Genomic DNA, 19,694 nt, shown 5'->3' on the forward strand with positions numbered 1-19,694 from the left:
CATAATGCCACCAAAAGGGAAGAATTAAAACCTGGAAGATCAAAACCTCAGGATGGACCATGTTGTTTATCAAATTTGTGGCCTTGGGCGAGTGACTTAACCACTCTGAACCTCAGTTTCTTTTATCTACAAAATGATGCTCATAGGGCTTCCTTTAGGGATAACTGTCAGAATTAAATAGATTAAGAAAAAAAATGTGGAAAGGTTTTTCTAAATTTGAAATAATAAATCCAAACTATGAACTTGAGTTAGAGCCTAGTTAAGAGAGAGAGAAAAAAATTACCAAAACCACATTGGTCTACCCTAAAAATTTTAAATGAACTGAATATTAGACAACATTAATGAATAATTCTTATCAATTGATAAAGATATTATGGTCATAAAAATATCCTTATTGTCAGGATACACTTGTAGAAGTCTTTAGTAATAAAATGTCATGATGTTGCATCTCAGTTTCAAGTAATTCAGGGAGGAGGAAAGTATGTATACAAATAGGAGAGAGAAGGAAGAGATGAAGCAAATTTGGAAAAATGTTAGTTGTTGAATCTAAAAGGAGGGTACATTCACTACATTTTTCCTTGCTTATTTGAAAATTTTCTAAGTAAAAAGTTTAGTGGAAAAATAATTATATGAGATAATATGACATTAAAGCATGTAGCTGTAGCTCCTATTAGATACAGCTAACACTAGTATATCTTCTGACCTCCAGTTGAGGATGGTGACCCTCTAGTTACACTCAATAATTTGCAGTGTGAATGGAACCCTTCACACAGCAGATGAGCAGTGAGTATTTTTGGAGGAGAAAAAAAAAAGAGCATAAAGAGATGAAACCCTATTTAAAAAAAAAAAAAGGATGTCTCAGCATATAAGGGTCAAAAGTAGAGAGAGGATGAGTTCTGAACAGTAGGCACCTACACATTAAAGAAGGTTAAAGACAATGATTCTCAAATGTAACCACCTGGATTTAAATCTGTGATGGGAGCAGTAAGATCACTCTGGGTGGCTTTTTTAACTTCTGCCTCGATTTTAACAACTGTATAATGCAGAATAAAAATTTTGCTTAAAAATTTGTTAAAATTCTCTTTTTTTAAAAGAGAGAGAGAATATTTAATATTTATTGTTCAGTTTTTGGTGGACACAACATCTTTATTTTTTTTATTTTTTATTTTTTATGTGATGATGAGGGTCAAATCCAGTGCCCCGTGCATGCCAGGTGAGCATGTTACCACATGAGCCACATCCCCAGCCCTCAAAATTCTCTTTTGATGATTTCTCTTTTGTTGTTCCTATCTCATAATATCACTGTGAAAATTAAAAAAGAAAATACCCTTCAAACAGTGTTTTGTGCATAGTAAGTACTGAAATTAAGTATTATTATATATAATATGCTCCTATTTCAGTATACTATGAGAAGTCCTACCCATATTTATAACTAAATCTAATGCATTATATATATAAACTTCCTTTAGTTTTTGATCTGTCTCTATAATTTTCACTAAAAATAATTACTAACTCTTTGCCCTTTTTACAAAGAATTCAGATAAAAGTATTGAAATATCCATATGACAAGTTTTTACTTCATTCTGAAACATCAACAGGGCGTCTTAAATTTTTGTAAATCTGATATTTATATTATCAAGGTTTTAAATTCAGTTAGTATAAAAATGAATTGAATGTTTCCCAAACTTCTTCTGAATCTATGATATCTGCATTCCATGTGCCTTCAAGTCAATTAAAAATGGGATTACTGGTTTCAAAATTCCAGATTTTCAGGGCAACAAGCATTAGGGTTTTTGGCTTTTGTGGACTTCAGGCAGTACACATTGTTTTAGCTTGGGCATTCTCTGAAAGGTTCTCTTCTTGTGTTGTCATTTTGGAGAAAATGTGAAAGGTAAAATACTTTGTTTTGTTTCTGCAATAAGATGACTCACAGGATAACAACTATGCCCTGATTTATCTCATTGAGAAAAGACATCGCTAAATTTAAAATTCAAACAATGACAAATTCTCTTTTGACATGCCTGAGATAGTCCAGCCTGACACCATCCAAAGGCATGTTTGCTTTCACTGGATCTTCATGGCAGTCTCCTAAGATGGTCTGGTTAGTTCTTAGCCCCAGCTTATCAGTAAGGAAAATGGCAGCCACAGTGGTGAAATAAAGCCTACTCAAAGTCATACAGGAATTGTAGGTCCTCAAGCATTACATATCCACTCTGGCAGTTTGCCCACATCCCTTTCCTGGGCTTCCATTCCTTCATGAGCAATGGGCTACCTGGGCTCTAGGCTTTATCTTGCTTTTCCTAAGAGCCTATACCATATTCCCTCTGCTTGGTCAACCTATGATAGACTCTGAGCCATCTATCGGGCAGTACCTCAGAAACTAAAGCTCAAGAATACCACAAGAGGACAGCAACTGTCCTGACTACCCATAACTAATCAAATAAAAGCAAGATACAAAACCAGGCTATGAACAATTGAACCGGGAAGTACACTGAGAGCTTGAGCCCCTTTTACTGAAGAATATCCAAAGGAATTCAAATTCTGGTGTTTCTGAACTACAGAAGTCACTTACCTCTTCGCCTCAGCTTCCTCACCTGTAGATTGTTACTATTACTGTAAGTCTTTTGAGCTCATGCCGACCACAAAAGAAGAAAATGTATCTAACAGTGCTAGGCCCTTACTGGGACCTTGATAAATATTTACTATGTTGGAATAAACTTTCTGGACAAATAAAATGCACAAATTTGAAATGTAATATTAAGAATATAAATTAAATATCTTGATGTTAATTAAATGCATAACTGTTTACATACTGCAGTTTATTATTTAAAGAAACATTTAAAATAATTTGACTAGAATCATTCTAAATTACAATTGAGTCAACCTCACAAGATATCTGAAGTATCAGCAGTTTGGACAGTTGACAAGAAGATGTGTGTTTAATTAATCAGAGAAACTAAACTTTTAAATTTTATGGAGCAACAAGGACAGGGTTGTACATGTTGACAGGAGGTAGAGAAAAAGAAGCAGATAATCTTCTGGAAAAGATCATATGAGAAGGTAGGGCTAGGGTTATAGCCCAGTGGTAGAGAAGTTGCGTAGCATGTCTGAGGCACTGAGTTCAATTTTCAGCACTGCACTACATATAAATTTTTTTTAAAAGTCCATCTATAACTAAAAAAAATACTTAAAAAAAAAGAACATTTGAGAAGGCAGATTGGGGCAGAGAGTGGGCAATGAACAACTGACTTGGAATCTGAAGATTCTAGAAAGTAAAATGATGTCATATATAGCCACTCATCACACCCCTAGAGGGCCTAGGGCTGCCATTCAGTAGCTTTATCCTAAGTAAACAACCATTATGAGGGCTGGCAACTGAAGCTTCCTAAGTCCTTACCCTCTGCAGAAGCTAAATTGTGCACTGTGCACTCACCAGCTGATTCTGGTAGGCTGTGACTGCTGTAAAAACTGTCTCAGGAAAGATGAACGTTCTGAATTCTTCAGACTTCAAGTTGAGCAAGGAGGCCGTGTGGTCTTTCTTCTTAATGATGTGTACCCGTGGCTGGTACTTATGCATTGAATTCAAAATTATCTACAAAAAGAGATAGAAAATACTGAATTTTACATACTTAGCCAGCCAAAGAGTATAGTGAGGCAAAGCAAGAAAAATCAAATCTATAATTTCAAATTCAATTTTAAGATTAGGATCTATCCTTTCCATTCCAGGCAAATCATTTTCACATACTTCTGCAGAGTCATTGTTATGAATCACATTTTACCAAAATAACTGCAAATAACCCAGTTTGCTTCAAAGGTCCTTTCTAAAATGATGAGGGAGAGGGAGTGGGTCATCTGGAGGATAGGTTCTATTCATTTGGTAAAAATCAAGTCTTTAAATACTTTTATTAGGCCAAAAATAATGTATGTCTGAATTTTCTAAAATAAAAAACAATTACATATTCTAGGAGGCCAGGTTATGACTCATAGGGGCAAGAGTAAAATAATTTAGAAAGGAGGTATGGTATAAGACAGACATATGTTAGAAACCTATATTCTTCCATTTTACAGCTCTTTAATCTTGGTAACAAATGATTTAAAACTCTCCAACCTCTAGTTTTCTCAAATGCAAAAACAAGGCTAACCTCATAGGGCTCTGATGAGGATCATACAGCATAACCCTGATAAAGCACACAGAAATAGGAAATGCTCAGTAAATATGAACTCTACTGTTCATATTTACGACAGCTTCCCCCATTCAAAACTTCCAGGTGTAATATAAAACCTGAAGTCCAGCACAGTGCTGCATGCCTCTGATCCCAGCTACTTGGAAGGCAGGAGAACTGTAAGTTCAGGGCTACCCTGGGCAACTTAGCAAGACCCTGTTTCAAAATAAAAATAAAAAGGGCTAGGGATATAGCTCAGTGGTAGAGTACCCCAGGTTTCAGTTCCTCAGTATCTGCCCAGCCAAAAGATAAAAGAAAGAAAGCTAAATCAGAATCACAGTGGTGGCCATCTTCCATTCTATAGCTGATTAAAGTTGACAAATTCTTAGAAATAATAAAGATACCCTGTTATGAGGCAACTAAGAGACAACATCTTTCATTTATCTTTTAAATAAAATATAAAACATTTTCATTATGAAATGTAAGCAACAAAACTCATTTTTAGATATAAAAATTTCTCACCTCTTCCCACTGTCACCCAGATAGCTACCTAAATGTCTAAAGCTGGGTCTCTTTCCTGGGCTTAGGGGCTTACATTATTTGCTTTCCTTTAAGCCCCTAGCAGAGAGACTGGCTCTCACACTCACTTGATAAACAGTGTGGCAGGGTCGCAGGCACTCAGTGTTGGTTGCTGCTACTGATACTGCAGCTGATGACTCCCTTGCTCTCCTGCTAACATGGGTGTGGTAAGTGTTTCTGCCAACAGGCTTTAGCAGAATTAAGTGTTAGATATTGTGGGATAAATGTATATACAATCTGCATCTCCAGATTAAATCAACTTCAAATCCAAAAAAAATTTTAATTACATATGTATAGAACATATTCATATGTTCATAAGTATAGAACATATTTTCTTGTCATTATTTCCTAAACAACATAGAAATACAACTGTACATTGTATTAGGTATTATGAATAAGCTACAGGTTATCTGAAGTATATAGGAAGTTATATGCAAAGACTGCATAAGTTTATATAAAGGTTCTTGAACATCCATGAATTTTGTTTTCCACAGGGGATCTGAGAACCAACCCCCACTGATATGGAGGGAACAACATAATCCATCTCTGCCAGTCTCTTCAACTTGTAAGCCAAAGTAAAGTAACAGGAAGGGAAGGGATTGAATTTTGCATATGTCACCTTTTTATGACTCTAAACTAGAATAGGAATAACTGAAACAAATTAGAACTTCAAATGAATTAAATAAAACTTTAAAAAATAATGTCATCTCTTTGTATAATGCATTTATCACTGGAAGTTCATGCTACTGATGCTAATCACAAAACTGGAATACATTTGAAGCAATCAAAGGAAGCATTTGTCTTCAACACTGATAAAGAAAAAAATGAAAACTTCAACATTCCTTATATGTTCTACTAAGAATAATTTTCAAATCATTTACACACCAGCTCATACATATGCATATTGAAATGACAAAAAAAAAATATACAGTAAGCTTTAAATAACACCCTTTCCCCTACTTCCAATTGCCCGCAAGGCCAATTTCATCTGGGAACATGCACCGAACAGTCTGAGACCCCAGAGTTTCTGACTCTGGTCACCATGCCTCCTGGAGCTAAGAAACACTAAAAGAAATATGGACTCTGCTTCATTGTAAAAATAAATTTCTGGGGATAGGAAATTGCCCTGTTATAAGGCTAAAAATGCATCTGTATTAGGGCTTCAGAACAGGTTCAAAAAAGTTAGCCAAACAACACATTGTCAAAAAAATATTTGGTTAAAATTTTCAGAACACACTCATTCTGGTGACAAAGGGTTATATTGAATCATGAAATTTTTAAAGCAAAATGGATATGAGCAACAGTTTGTCAAGGTCTGATCTTGACATGAACAAGTTAAAACCCAGAGCTCCTGAAATCCAGTGTAGTGCTAGTCCCACCATGAAGCTGTCATGAACAAGAAAGACATTTAAATTCTGGACAGTTTATCCCAAGATGAACAGTCAGGTCTTTCTGGAATGACCCAAATAATCCTCCTAAAAGCTTCACATAGGGAAAATACCAGACCCATAAAAGAATTTCCTTTTTCCTTGCAAAGATTTCAGTTGGTGCCCAAGAAATTTTAATATGAATGACATTAAAAATTATCACTGACCTACAAAAAAAATCATTCAGATGCTTCATAAATTTTAACCTGAAAAAAATCCATGAATGGACACATCAAAATAATAATAATAATAATAATAATAAATAAATAAATAACTGAAAGGAAGTTATGCCAACATCTATAAAGGTCAGTACTTAAAAAAACAAAAGCTTACTAACCTACTTTCAATATCTCAACAGCGCCATCAATAGACAGAAGTTAACCTGGTCACCCTGACTGATGTTATAAAGGAGGCCTGGGGGCAAACGAATGGTGGTAACACCAAAAGCCTTTTAGTTGGTTCCAGGTTCAATCCAACCATTTGAAACTGTATCTACAACTCTCTATTTAATTATCTACTTAAAGACATCTTTTTTTTAAGAGAGAGAGAAGGAACTTTTTAATATTTATTTTTTAGTTTTCGGTGGACACAACATCTTTATTTTACTTTTATGTGGTGATGAGGATCGAACCCAGCACCCCACGCACTCCAGGCAAGAGCGCTATCGCTTGAGCCACATCCCCAGCACAAAGACATCTTTGAAAAAGATTTTGAAATACTTCCTCTAATTGGCACAGATTTAATGAAAACTAAAACCTTAAGTAACAAAATCCTTACTTAGTAAAGGGGTAAAAGAAAGAAAAAGATAGTAATTTCTTATTAAAAAGAAGTTTGCAAGTTTGTCTAAAGTTTCTTAATATAAAAACTGAATCCAAATGGATATGTAAATTGCCATATAGAAGCACTGAATTATATCACAGATAATGCCTTAAAAAGGAATTCTGGCAAATGTGTAAGGGTCTCCATCAGTGACTATTTGTTCTATTAACTACTGATAAGAGCTTATGGTTGCAATTTCTCTTTTTTTCCATATTTTAATGAACTATATTGACACAAAATAAATCTTTCATTTTAATGGCAGGGATTCTCTGTTTTAACATTTACAAAACTCTCCAAAAAGGGATACAAAATAAGTAAACAGCATTGCAAACTTATTTAGAAAAAAAAAAGCCCTTTTATTCTATTGCATCTTACATGAATGTGTTCTATAGAACACTCTCAAGGAAAGTCTTAGTCCCGTTTCCTTTATGCTGAATTATTTGATACAGAAATTGGATGCTTAAGCAAGACCAGTTTGCAATAGCTTCCTATGTGTAGTTGACTCAGGTGATAAGGCAGTTGCAGAAGTGTTGGGAAACCCATGGCACAGAAGATCTATGACCCTCTCACAGGGCAGTGGCACATGACATGCCTGCAATGGCTTCTTGACAAAATCTGTCAAGGTTCCCTGAAGAACACATGAATGTTCTCATAGAATGACTCAGAGATGAAAAGTAGAAAGTGGAGTGGGAAGGGAGAAAAGGACTGAGAGGACGTATTGTATGACTTCTCCGTTCCATCCAGAGTACCAGCACAGTCCAAGGCACCCTACTTACGTGTCCATGTTGATCCAGCTCATTGTTGGTAAGTTTCACCTTTTCAAAAGACACCATCTGTTTGAGTAGCTGCTCGCCAGTAAAGGGAGAGTCTGGGTGCACATAGAGCCTAAAATCATGAGAGAACTTCATTGAGACACTTTTTAAAAATCTGTCTCTGTGAGTTGTACAATGTTCTGTGCCTACAGGAACACATAAACCTCATATAAGTGGCCCATTTTGTTTGCTCCACATGCTTCAATTTTATTAATATAAATAATGCTAAAATAACTCAAAAACATATCTTATGTTTCATGCACCAATGATCTAAAAAGGGTAATAATAAATATTCTGTATGTGCCGAGCAAGCCATTTTTAAAAGATGGGTTGTTTTTTTTTCCATCTATCTAGTCAGCTACCATTTTTAAAAGATGGGTTGTTTTTTTTCTATCTAGTTGTTTTTTTTTTCTATCTATCTACTGCAACTACCAAACACAAAATCTTATAGGTATTTTCAGAAGAAAAAGACTAGACTATTTACATGAGTCCCTATTACAAGTATCATTAAAAAGCAAGGTAAACAAAGAATTTAAAAGAGGCAACAATTTTAGAGAATCCATTTATTTAAACTTAATAGTGACTTGGTTTAAAGTCCATGTTCTTTGCAAACATAAAAAAGGGAATTTTAATACAGGAACATGGAGAATTCTATCAGAGCTGAGATTCTGGTGAGCCTTCTGGTACTTTAAACACTGTCACCTACTTTCATCATCATCTGTTTTTATGCTCACTAAATAAGAGTTTAAACAAGCTGCATAAGCATTGAATTATTCAATCAATTCATTTGTAAAAAAGCTTAAGCAAATAAATAAAAGTTTTGATGGAAAAAAATCTATCATTTATTGATCCATTCCTATATGCAAGGCAATCTTTTACTCACAGCAAAACATAGGCCATTTGTTATACCTGCAACCATTACCTCAAGTACAACTCTTTGTAAATCTCTATCCTGATGTTTTCTTGACAAAACCTTTCTGAAATCAGAGGGAAATTAAAGAACTATTGAGGGGGAAGGTGAAATTCTGGATTTCACAGAAAAAAATAATATCTGAGGGATTGAACTCAGAGCCTTTACATGCAAAGAATGAGTTCTACCACTGAGCTACACCCCAACCCTGATAAATTCCTTTATCCATGAAACAGGCTATTTATATGGAGGTTCCATATAGGAGTCTTATAAATATAATTAAACATTAATATTTTGGTTGGGCAAAGCAAGAGAAAGAAGTCACAAAAAACATTTCCTTGTAATGTTCGTATACAGGACAAGAAGGCTATGCCATGGTTTGTCAAGAAGACTAAGAATAGAAGACTACGGAACTCAGGCTGGAACTTACAAAGTCCACTCAGAGCAAAGCAAAGAAAAGGCTAACAGCATTAAAGATGTTGGCCAGATTCATGGAAGAACTTTAAAGCCTTTAGGTGTTTGTTTCACTGTTCTTAGGACGGGTGCTCATGACTGCTTTCATTAAAGTATTCATTTTTTTACAGCACAGAAATAATAGCTTTTTAAATTCATCCTTCTGAAGCTTTAACTTTATAAGTGCAGTTGTTTTATTGATCAGTATCCTTTCCTACACTCCCCCAAAAGTACAAAATTATTGAAAATCCTAGAAGTTGATGAAATTTTTTCTTTAAAGTATCATAGTCACTATACATAATCACATTAAGAGTAAATAGTAACCTATTTACATACTAATTACTTTTTTTAAAAAAGAAATGTCCTATATGAAAATGTCTTGCCCATAACTATCAAATAATATTGTCAGGAATTATTTCTTCTGATTAAACATGATAGACCAACAGACTTTAAAATATAGTGCTTTAAAGACCTAGAACCACAAAAAATTTCTTCTATCAGTACAAAAATTCTCGTTTCCCCAATTTTCCCCCTTTTCTTTGGGGAGGTAGAGAATACAGCAAACTATTTCTTTTGACAATGATAATAAAGAATAGTTGCTTAAATTATCCAGAATATTTATATTCCATAATCCACTACACAGTTTTATCTAATATCAACATAAATAAACTGAAGTAGCATAAATGAAAACTCTTACAGGAAGCCCCTCCCCTCTCGAACCCCTCCCAAGGAGGACTTAAAATTCCAGCAATAGCTTAAACATGCTTCAGTTAAGATAGTGTATTGGTACGAGCGAGCTTTCTTTCTCTAACCAGAACAGATTAGTAACATAAACAAGACATGTCATATTTCCAAAGTCCTGCTGGCCTGCACCATTTCCCCATACCTTCAGATAGGAAGAAAATGCATGTTAAATAAGAGCGATTAACTTCTTAGAAGACTGGGAAAACAAAAAAGAGTGTTTATAAAAAACAGTTGTTAAGAATCGGCTAAAATATCTCTCTCTCTCTCTCTCTCTCTCTCTCTCTCTCTCTAATTTAAAACAATATCAAAAAGTTCAGAAGGAAGCTCAAGAATAACAGTAAATTGACTATTAAATAATAGAGAATACTAGTTCCATTAATTTTATATTGTAAACTGTCACATCTTGCTCAATTAAAAATATGAGTTGTAATTTTTAAGACATGTCTTAGTCCTAAATGTTATTTAATATATTGATTTAGAAAGGTTGGGAAGATGACCTTCCTACTCTAAGAAAACTGAAAGGGGCTAATAATCCTTTCTCTAGTGGATTTAGCACACAATAAACTCAGTAACGTGACCAACTATTGATTAAGTAGAATATCTGAGCTGAATGTATAAATTGTGTGTCTTGACAAGGACTCCATACTAGATATATGTCAGTCATAACTTCAAAATATGCACATTTAAATAAATTCTTATCTCTGACACCACCTTTCAGTTAACCCCCCCCACACACACACACACAAATAGTCATGAAACAATTTAAAAGTTATGAGGTTAAACACAAAATACAAAGTCAGCTAATATTCTGTTTTATATTAAATTATGAGGTTAGATTTTGTAGCTTTAGCTATTACTATTCACAAATACATGCTCTCCCTCCCCCAAGAATGGTCATTTGAATGAAATATCAACAATAATAAAAGTGTGTGTGGAATTATTTTAAACAGTATATTCCTAGAAAAACATTATTAGCAATGACTACCACATGAATAAATACATATGATCCCTAATACATTAACTGAGTAATGTTTCATGTAAAAGAATATTAACTTGTTGAATTACATTGATCCATTAAAACTGTGGAGGGGGGAAAAGGGTTTGATTTTCTTAAAATCTCTGAACCCTTTATCTGTCAAAAACAACCAAATTTTACCAAAATGATGTTTATTATGTGCAAATATAACCAATTACTAAAAAATGTTCACAATAAGCAAACACTCTGCTAAAGTACATTGTTCTGAAAAAAAAATTTAGGGCAACCATTTCATTAGTATTTTTATCTAGTCGGGTTTTAAGTATCAATTAGCAATTTTATACACAAACATATATCAGATGGTTTAGATTTCTAATAAATATTCAAATTTAAGGAAAACTTTGAAATACAAGAAAAATAAAATCAGTGTTTTCTCTATGTGTAAACTGTCTTTCTTGGAGACTAGTATATTTTCCATTCAACCCTGGAGTTTCCAGGTTTGGAAAGTCTTCATGCCAGAACCCTGCTTTAAAAACAGACCTGCTTAAAATTCACATAAGCCAGAGACATTCTGCCAGAGGGGTTAATAACATTTTGCTCCAGCGAAAAATCCAGAAGCACGAACCTGGCTGGCAGCGGCGGGTCGGCCTTGCCGGCCACCAGCCAAGAGGACCGGTGGTAGGCATAGCGATACCTCTTGTTGTCCACAGGGACGATGTCCATCAAGACTATGTACTTGGCCTCAGGATCCACGCCCGAAAAGGACACCCGGATGGTTGGAAACATCCTCCTGACAAAGAGAGACAAAGAACCCGCCCTGTTCACACTTCCTAGTGAACTGACTTGAACTGAACTGACTTGAATTGGGAGGGGAGGGAAAGGATGGACTTTCATCCCTGCGCATCCCCTCCTCCCAAACCACCTTTTTTTTTTTTTTTCTTGTAAAGCCACAGTGATGTGAATACAGAGACACAACTTCTCCTAAAACGTGCATGGTTTAAGTTTCACCTTTACGCAAATCCTCACTGCTAGGTGAAAGTTTTATGGTCCCTACCCCCACACCCCAACATTGGAAGGTGTGTGATTAGAGAAAATTCATCTGGAGAGGACCAAAGTCACCAGAGCTGATTCAATTTGCACGTGCTACCCGGAAAAAGATGATAAAAACAAACAAACCCTAATAGCAGGGAATCGAAGAACGGGTTTCCCAAGACACTACGGTACTGCGGGTATTGCCCAGGGGCACTGACCTAGGAGCTTTTGCCGGGTTCCAGCTGCCCATGCTATAGCCCCCAAGACTTCCTGCAGGCTGGAGTCTGCCCAGCTTCGGAGCCAAAGGGCCCACCGCACCAGCGATTCTTGCGACAGGAAATTTTTTCCTCCAAATTTTATTTTGAAATAAATATTTTTCTAAAAAAAATAGTAGTTAATGGAAGTTGGCGGCTTTTGCAAGTTGTGGATGCTAATAGAGAAGCTGCTCCCTCCCTTGCAGCGCCCAGCCGCCCATTCCCCATTTGGGCCTGACAGGAGCTCCAAACCCTCCTGGAGGAAGGGACAAGAAGACTCCAACCACTGTGTCCTTTGGGGAAGCGCATTGTCAGTCCCCTAGTGGGGCTTCCCACGGCCAGACTCTGAGAATGCAGACATCCGCAGCTCTTTCTAAATGCCAGTTGGCTGAAGGAAGCTGCCTTTCAGCAAAGCTGCTTCCCTGCTCCAGGACCAGCCAGCTCTAAAATCCAATTCCTGGAAGCCCCTGAGCACTTCCTCCGTGGTCTCTACAGTTTCCTCATTCCCACCCGCCAAGGCCCAGCTACCTGCCCGACTTGGTGATAATCATTTCAGTGCCCAGTTCGTGGAATTTGTCCCAGAGCTCCTTGGTTTCCAGGCTGCAGGCAATTTTGGCCATTTCCTCGCTGGGGATGATGGGGGTGGTGGGGATTAGCGGCTCAGTGCACAGAGAGGAGGAGGATGGGCTGCTACTGCCTCCACTGAACTCCCCGTGAGCATCCAGGCTGGTCAGCTCTCCCAGCGGCTGGGAGCAGGATGACTTCTCTACGAATTGCTCTGGAGGCAAAGAGAATAGAGAATGACACTGTTAAACACGGAAATTTTCAGAAAGAACGGCATATCCAAAATACACACCTGGATTTGACTCTGGGAAAGTTAAACTCAGAAACTCCAGGATGCTAGGGAAGATATCCCACTGTACAAAATGTACCTGACATTTCCGTAGAGTAACATGCCTATTGCTTGCTTACTAAACCAAATGAGTGAGTTCTAGAACCATTACTTATTACCAATATTATTGAAACCCATTTGGGGGGAAAATGTGAGGAGTGAAGAAAGAGAAAGGTAGTGATCATGCAGGCTAAAATGTAGACTTTGTAGCTTGTGGAATGTGGTACCAGTCTTGTCTCTGACAACCAGGACACTTTTCTTCCTGGAAATCAAGGGAGTGAAGAGATCAGTCAGTACCTTTACCAGGTTGAGAGGAATTTTCCCTTCTCCCCTGGAGCCTTCTCTCCATAAAAGGAGGACAGGGAATTGGGAGAAAGGTGAGAATGTGATTAATAATAATAACAACAACTCCATTTCTGTGTCTGGCTCTCAGTTTTCTAGACTTTGAGATGATAATATTAGATTATAAAATTTTATAATCTCCCTTCCAGCCCGAGATCTTATGAACGATGCCAGCATACAGCTTGTTATAGCACAGTAGGAGGCTCTTTAGGCCATTTTTGGATTAGACTTGGAAAATTCCTGGAGAGGTAACATATGTGATTTTTTTTCCTTCAAAAAGATTCAGGAATTGAGAAAAAGCACCTCAAAGCCAGGTTAGCAGGGAATTAAAGTGGGAAGATGGAATTAAAAGTCCGAGGACTGAATACCACTGGATGAACTGAACATTTTCCTGCCAGGCTGATAAGGGCCTGGGACTACATCAGTCACTTTGATGGAATACAGAGGGACTTTTGTAATTGTCCCAATTATCTTCCATCCCTTAAAAAAGAAACTACTTGAATCTACAATGTGAAGCTGACCTCCAAACAACTCTATTCTAAGTACTCTCAAGGACTGGGAACAAGTTCTAAATGTATGTATGCACAGGTGTACAAGGTAGATGGGCACGTATGACATGTTTATATCATAAAATGCCTTGTTAATTCTCACACTTCTTTTTGTGGGACAAACAGGATATAGAGAAGATTGCATTTTCTTCTCATACAATGATCATCCAACTCATGGGAGTGTTTTAAATTAAGAATAATCAAACAACTGTCATGCTGATTGTTTCAAATTCGGAGGAAGGGAACAAGGCCATCCCCAAATTTTATCTTCTCTTGATATTTTGAGAAACACATTCACATGAGGCTTTATAGGATTAAGGAGTAACTTTAATATTATTCTTGTCTTTTGCTTCCCAGTCCTAATATACTGATTAAATCTAGGGCTTAGGAATATTGTCTCTTTTAGTTGTTGGAAAATAAGAGCTGTGTTAAGGTTACTACTTAAATCCCTCTAAAGACATCGTGTGAATGTGTTTCTCAAAATATCAGAAGATAAAATTTGGAGATGGTCTTGTTCTCTTTCTCTGAACTTGAAACAATCAGCATGACAATTGATTTGATTATTCTTAATTTAAAAGCTCTACTGGTTCTTTTAAATAGACTTAATATGTTTAAAGGGTGAAACAGGATACATTGAGCCCCCCTCACACACACATACACAGCGGCTTCCATAAAGGTACCACGCTGCTGTCTCATAACAGAACCTTTGGGTGTTCTCTTGTAAGAGTCCTTGGCTTACAATCATTAACTATGATCTGTTGAACTGGCCAATGCAAGAGAGAACATCTACCACTTCTTGCTGAGCTCTTCTCAAAAGCTAAGAGAATGTTCATTATCTATCTATCTATCGACATATATATGTCAATGAATCTTTTATTTTATTTATTTATATTCTGTATTGAGAATCAAACTCAGGGCCTCACACATGCCAGGCAAGCACTCTACCGCTGAGCCAGAACTCCAGTCTGAGAATGCTCATTTTGAGGGTGTCTGGGAGAGGTCTGTTGAAGGGGTTCATGAGGGCTGGGAATGGTTTTATAGTTTGGAATTTAGGAATTCAGAGAGAAGGTAGTTTCTCTCAGAACAATAAAGAAGTGCAACTGGAGCCGGCTTGTTCCCCAGTTCACTGTCCATACATCCGTTAAGAATTCTAACCTGAAATTCTCTTTTCCTGCTAGGTATCAAAATGAGATGGGGATTTCATAAAGAATTAAGCCCCCTCCCCAATTAGAGGTGAATAATGGTGAGAAGTCCCACAAATATGATTTTGAACTTGGTCCTTAAGGTTTCTTCTAAATAACTGAGGTTTCACTGGTTGCTCCCATTTCTTCAACAGGTTTTTATTCAGATGGAAGGTAGGTGGAAAGAACCAGAAAAGGGGAGTGAAGACTTCAGAGGAGAGACTTTTTGAAATGGTCTTTCCTTAAGATCTTCCGTTTCATTTCCTTGGTTCCTATTGCTAGGGATTTTAGTTCTCTGGCCTCTCTGCCCAAGCCCCTTGTTGTTGTTGTTTTTGTTGTTGTTTTTGTTTTTTGTTTTATCTCTAATTCTTCTCTTTCACATTAAGATTACTTTGAATATGATATAATATTAAGATTATTTTTGAAGAGTTGAGGAAGATAGGGAGGATAAAAGAAATATTGGGGCTAGTTAAAATAGAAAAAAATTACCTTAAGTTTGCTATTTGATTACTTATATTAGGTATATGAAGTGATCAGGATATGTGATAATTATTTACTGAGAACACCAGAGTGGATGGTGAGAACACTTCTTTCCCCCTCCATTGTAAAGGGATTTTAAAATACTTATCTTGGGTAGTTTCTTTCCCACACAACTCACTTGTGTTAAGGAGAACATAAACCCTACTCTCCCTTTACTCTGAGCCTAGGGACTACTATAAATGGCAAAGGTTGTTAAATAAACAGTATAACTAAAAGTTGAGGAATCTGGGAAATGGTTACTGGTTAATGTTTTTGCCAACCTCAAGTGAAAATGACAGTTACAAAATGAGTTTTACTGATTAAGTCTGGTACTTCTGTAAAGAAAATGGTTCATGCGGGGAGAATTGGCTTAATCTATAGCACTTCACAGTGGTGTTAAGGAGCGGGCTCCGTTCAGTCTACTCACATCAGAGCAGACAAAAAACCAAAATGGTTTCTTGTGAAACCGCTTGGCTTCCCCCTTGGTTTCTAATGCACAAGTAGGTGTTACACGCATCCTAAGTCCTGTGGTCTTAAACGGGGGCTTTATTATTATTTGTCCTTGAATATTTTTATCTCAACAAACCTAACACTCATACACCATTCATCCGATTTGACATCGGGATTCTAGATAAATAAGGAGAGCGACTACTACCCCAATCTGGAGATGCCATACCCCTGGTGTTCAACATAGTGTGAAACCTCCAAAGAAAATTTGAGCGAAGAAAGAAAAAAAAAAAATGTTCCTCCTGAGATGTAAGCACAGGGCCGGGGGTGGGGGCGGTCAGAAGCGCCACGAGAAAGGAAAGACAGACACACTTGCCGCCAGACTCGCGAGCCGCGCAATGTGTCCAGGGAACTGATGGATGCGCAGCACTTGCCTCCCTTGTCCGCACGGACAGCCAGGCAATCCAACTTACCCAGGGGTTTGATGGTGTTCTCTGCAGCCTCCTTCTCCTTGGAGCCACCACTCGACATGAGCGCGGCGATAGAGAAAGCGTTGGCCCGGGAGGACAGCTGGGGCTTGGGCGACGCCGTGAACTCCATGGTCCCCGGCGCGCGGTCCTGGCCAGGGACAGGGCCTACCGAACTGCCGTCCAGTTTCCCCAAAGAAGACAAAGACACGAAACAGCTCAAAGTTTCCGAGTGCAGTCACAGCGGAGCCTGGGACTTCAGAAGAAACAGCTCTAAACTCCCCAGAGTGCCACGCTGGCCTTTCCTCTCTCCCACCGCAAAGCCCTAGAGCCTCAGAGACTTCGAACCGGCGGAAGAGGAAGGGAATCACTCGCAGACTTAAGAAGGTGCGCAAACTGCCTGGAGCGCAGCAGGCGCACAGACTGCCCGAAGCCGGAAACGAACATCAGCTGAGGAAAAGCCCAGGGGTCAGCGACACTCCCTCTGCTTCTTTCTCCCTGCCCCTGCTGGGTACAGCCGGAGTGTCCCAGACTGTCGGGAGGTGGCGACCCGCTGTATGGCGCTGCGAGGCGCCAGCACCCGGGAGCCGCAGCTCAGGCGTGCAAAGCCCCAGCGAGGCGCGACGGACACTGCGCCTGGGCACTCGCTGCCCTGCGCCTTAATTTGCTGGCGGTGGCTATCCCGTAGGCCCGCAGCCAGTCAGCGCTGTTTCACGTCACCGTTTCCTGATTCTGCTGTCGGGGGGCGTGGCCGCAGGCCGGGCGGGGTGGGCACGCCTGGGGCGCGGCGCCCTCTTGGCTGTGCGCTCTCGCGGGCCCACAATCCAGCACTGGTTCACTACAAGAGGTACTGCCATCAGGGTGACACAGCTACAGCAGACACTCACTTCCAACCCCACCGTTCTGGGGCGGGAGGACGGTGCGCGCTGCCTGAAGAAGGCATTTTTATCAAGGCCTAGGACTTGGGATGAGGACGTGGAAACCTCAGGGAATTCTCGCCTCTTCCATTCTTTTTCTTACCTGCTCTCAAAGTTCCAAAAGAAAGTTGGGCAGCGCTAAGTACAATGGAAACCGGCGCCGCTGAACTGGCGCCAATGGGCCAGGTCCCGGACTCGCCCTCAACTGTCCCCCAATTCGGTCTCCTGTCAGTGGGATTGAAGAGATACAGCCCTGAAATAAAAACGTTGAGGGAGAGCTGCGAGCATTTGGCAAAGGATGCTGCACTCAAAACCATGGCTTCTGCTGCGCATTAGTGTGCCTCTACCCTGGGGTTTCTATTTCCAAGAGGAACTGTGGAAAGTGAGGCGGTGGCCTAAGGGAAGGCGAGGGTCATGGCGCGGAGCCCTGCGGGGACCACGCGACACTCAGTGGGAGAGTGTGACCTTTACAACGCCCAGCCTCAGAGAACACGGAACCGTCTGCCTTTGCAAACTCGGTTGCAGCCAGAACTTCCCACAGCCTCCTGGGGGGGGGGGGGGCGTCCTGTTGGCCTTGCTCAGCCTGAATTACTCAAATTCTCCGAATTCGCAGGGTAATCCGCTTCACTTGGAGTCGTGTAAACTCAGGCTGACACACACATTCAAACTATACATGTAAATATTTGCCCTCCTTTCCAGCCAGTCGGCCTGGCGATTAGGAGCCACTTGATAGGTCTTAAAAGAAAAGGAGAAAAGAAAAACAGCTCCCTTTTCCCACTACACCACCCACCTCCTGAAATAAAGATATGGGGGAAAACCGAAAGTCGAAATAGTTGTTGAAAACATTTATGTAAACAAAATGATGCCATGTGGAAGAATTCTGATTCAAGACTGTCTTGGTCATTTTATATCAATACTTTAAACAAAGTTCTGCATGAAAGTGACAGAAATGATATCTTGACTCAAGGGCAAAATGTCTATGTAAAACTGGAAGAAACTAGTAAAGCTATGGACTTTGGTACTGCAAGGGGTTTACACCTTAATCTAGTTAATCACTGTTTGCTTTTGAGAAAAAGAAGGTCCCAAGTGGGGGGGCGACTCGTCTTCCCTGCAGTACATCCCACTAGCTAACGGGAGATAGCTGTGCAGGATCCATACTCCACGCCAGGGTCATGATGGTACTGTGGCTCTACAGCTGTGGCTGAGCTGCTCCTAGCATGACCGAGGGTCAGTTTCCATTCTTGAATATTTTGCTGGTTTTGGAAAACCCAAACACAGTCCAGATCCTTTGGTTATTAAAGTCACCACCCCAAACTGGGCATGGTGGTGCACACCTGCAATCCTAGTGCTGTGGATGCTGAGGTGGGAGGATCATAAGTTCAAGACCAACCTGGGAAATTTCGTGAGACCCTGCCTTAAAAAAAAAAATCACCTCACACACCCTTTCCCCTCCCAAATACAGCACTTTTTCAAGGTGACATTTTCTTATGAATGTAAGGCATATATACTGGCTTCGTTTTTTGCTTCAAATGCTAGACCTTGGTGCACATTTTAAAAGGATTTAGCAAATTTCATTGGCTGGGTTTTGTTTTCAAAAGCTTGGTGTAGAATTATACTTCCATTTAAAAGAAAAAAAAAAATCAAATATCAACCTTGCATTTCCACACAGAGGAAAAGCCGGGTCTTATGTATCTTAATGGCTCAGACTATAGTTTGAATAATATCACAAGAGGGACATTTTCAGAAAAACTGATGGAGCAACGGGAAAGGTGAATGGACAGGAATCATTTTTCACCTCCTTTCTGAGTGCTTGTACAGTTTTAGCCCAGTGCTTGTGGACAGGCAATTCAAACTTTTCATCCTACTAAAAGTAATACAGGAAGCAAGAAAGGCTAAATGAGTTGGAGGAAGCAGACAGCAGACCAGGGGAATTGAAAAGGCTACTCGAAAACAAATCTGGGTGCAATAGGTAAGCCATTTGGACATCCCTAAGCTATGTATCTTGTTGGTGTTGAAACCTCAGCAGTAAAACATATGCTGTAGCATTATTATCGGGGGCACACTGCCCCTCCTCTTAGATTTATTGCCTTTGAGAATCAATATGGTGCTATAAAAATGGGGCACCAGAGCTTGGCAGAGAAGTTCTGTCAAAGCATGATTAAAAGCCCTCCCTAAGCAGACCATATTGTGTTCTAAGGTCCCTTCAAAATCC

The 19,694-nt window shown here is 39.1% G+C and overlaps 1 protein-coding gene across 1 annotated transcript in view; it reads right to left on the reverse strand.

Annotated features, from left to right (window-relative positions):
• The window catches only part of Tbx20 (T-box transcription factor 20), a 52,043-nt gene extending 34,824 nt beyond the window's left edge, over nucleotides 1–17,219 (reverse strand). Inside the window, exons 1-5 of the mRNA XM_046460653.2 lie at nucleotides 16,572–17,219; nucleotides 12,698–12,947; nucleotides 11,509–11,673; nucleotides 7,765–7,873; nucleotides 3,434–3,592 (exon numbers count right to left, since the gene is read on the reverse strand). Coding sequence (XP_046316609.1) covers nucleotides 3,434–3,592; nucleotides 7,765–7,873; nucleotides 11,509–11,673; nucleotides 12,698–12,947; nucleotides 16,572–16,698 — 810 coding nt within the window. The 5' untranslated portion in view covers nucleotides 16,699–17,219. The remainder of the gene's footprint in view (nucleotides 1–3,433; nucleotides 3,593–7,764; nucleotides 7,874–11,508; nucleotides 11,674–12,697; nucleotides 12,948–16,571) is intronic.
• Nucleotides 17,220–19,694: the final 2,475 nt, after the last annotated feature.

The sequence above is a fragment of the Marmota monax genome, unplaced genomic scaffold (assembly GCF_021218885.2).
Source record: "Marmota monax isolate L192 unplaced genomic scaffold, Marmota_monax_Labrador192_F-V1.1 WCK01_AAM20220418_F8-fsc00107, whole genome shotgun sequence".
In the NCBI taxonomy this organism is placed as follows: domain Eukaryota; kingdom Metazoa; phylum Chordata; class Mammalia; order Rodentia; family Sciuridae; genus Marmota; species Marmota monax.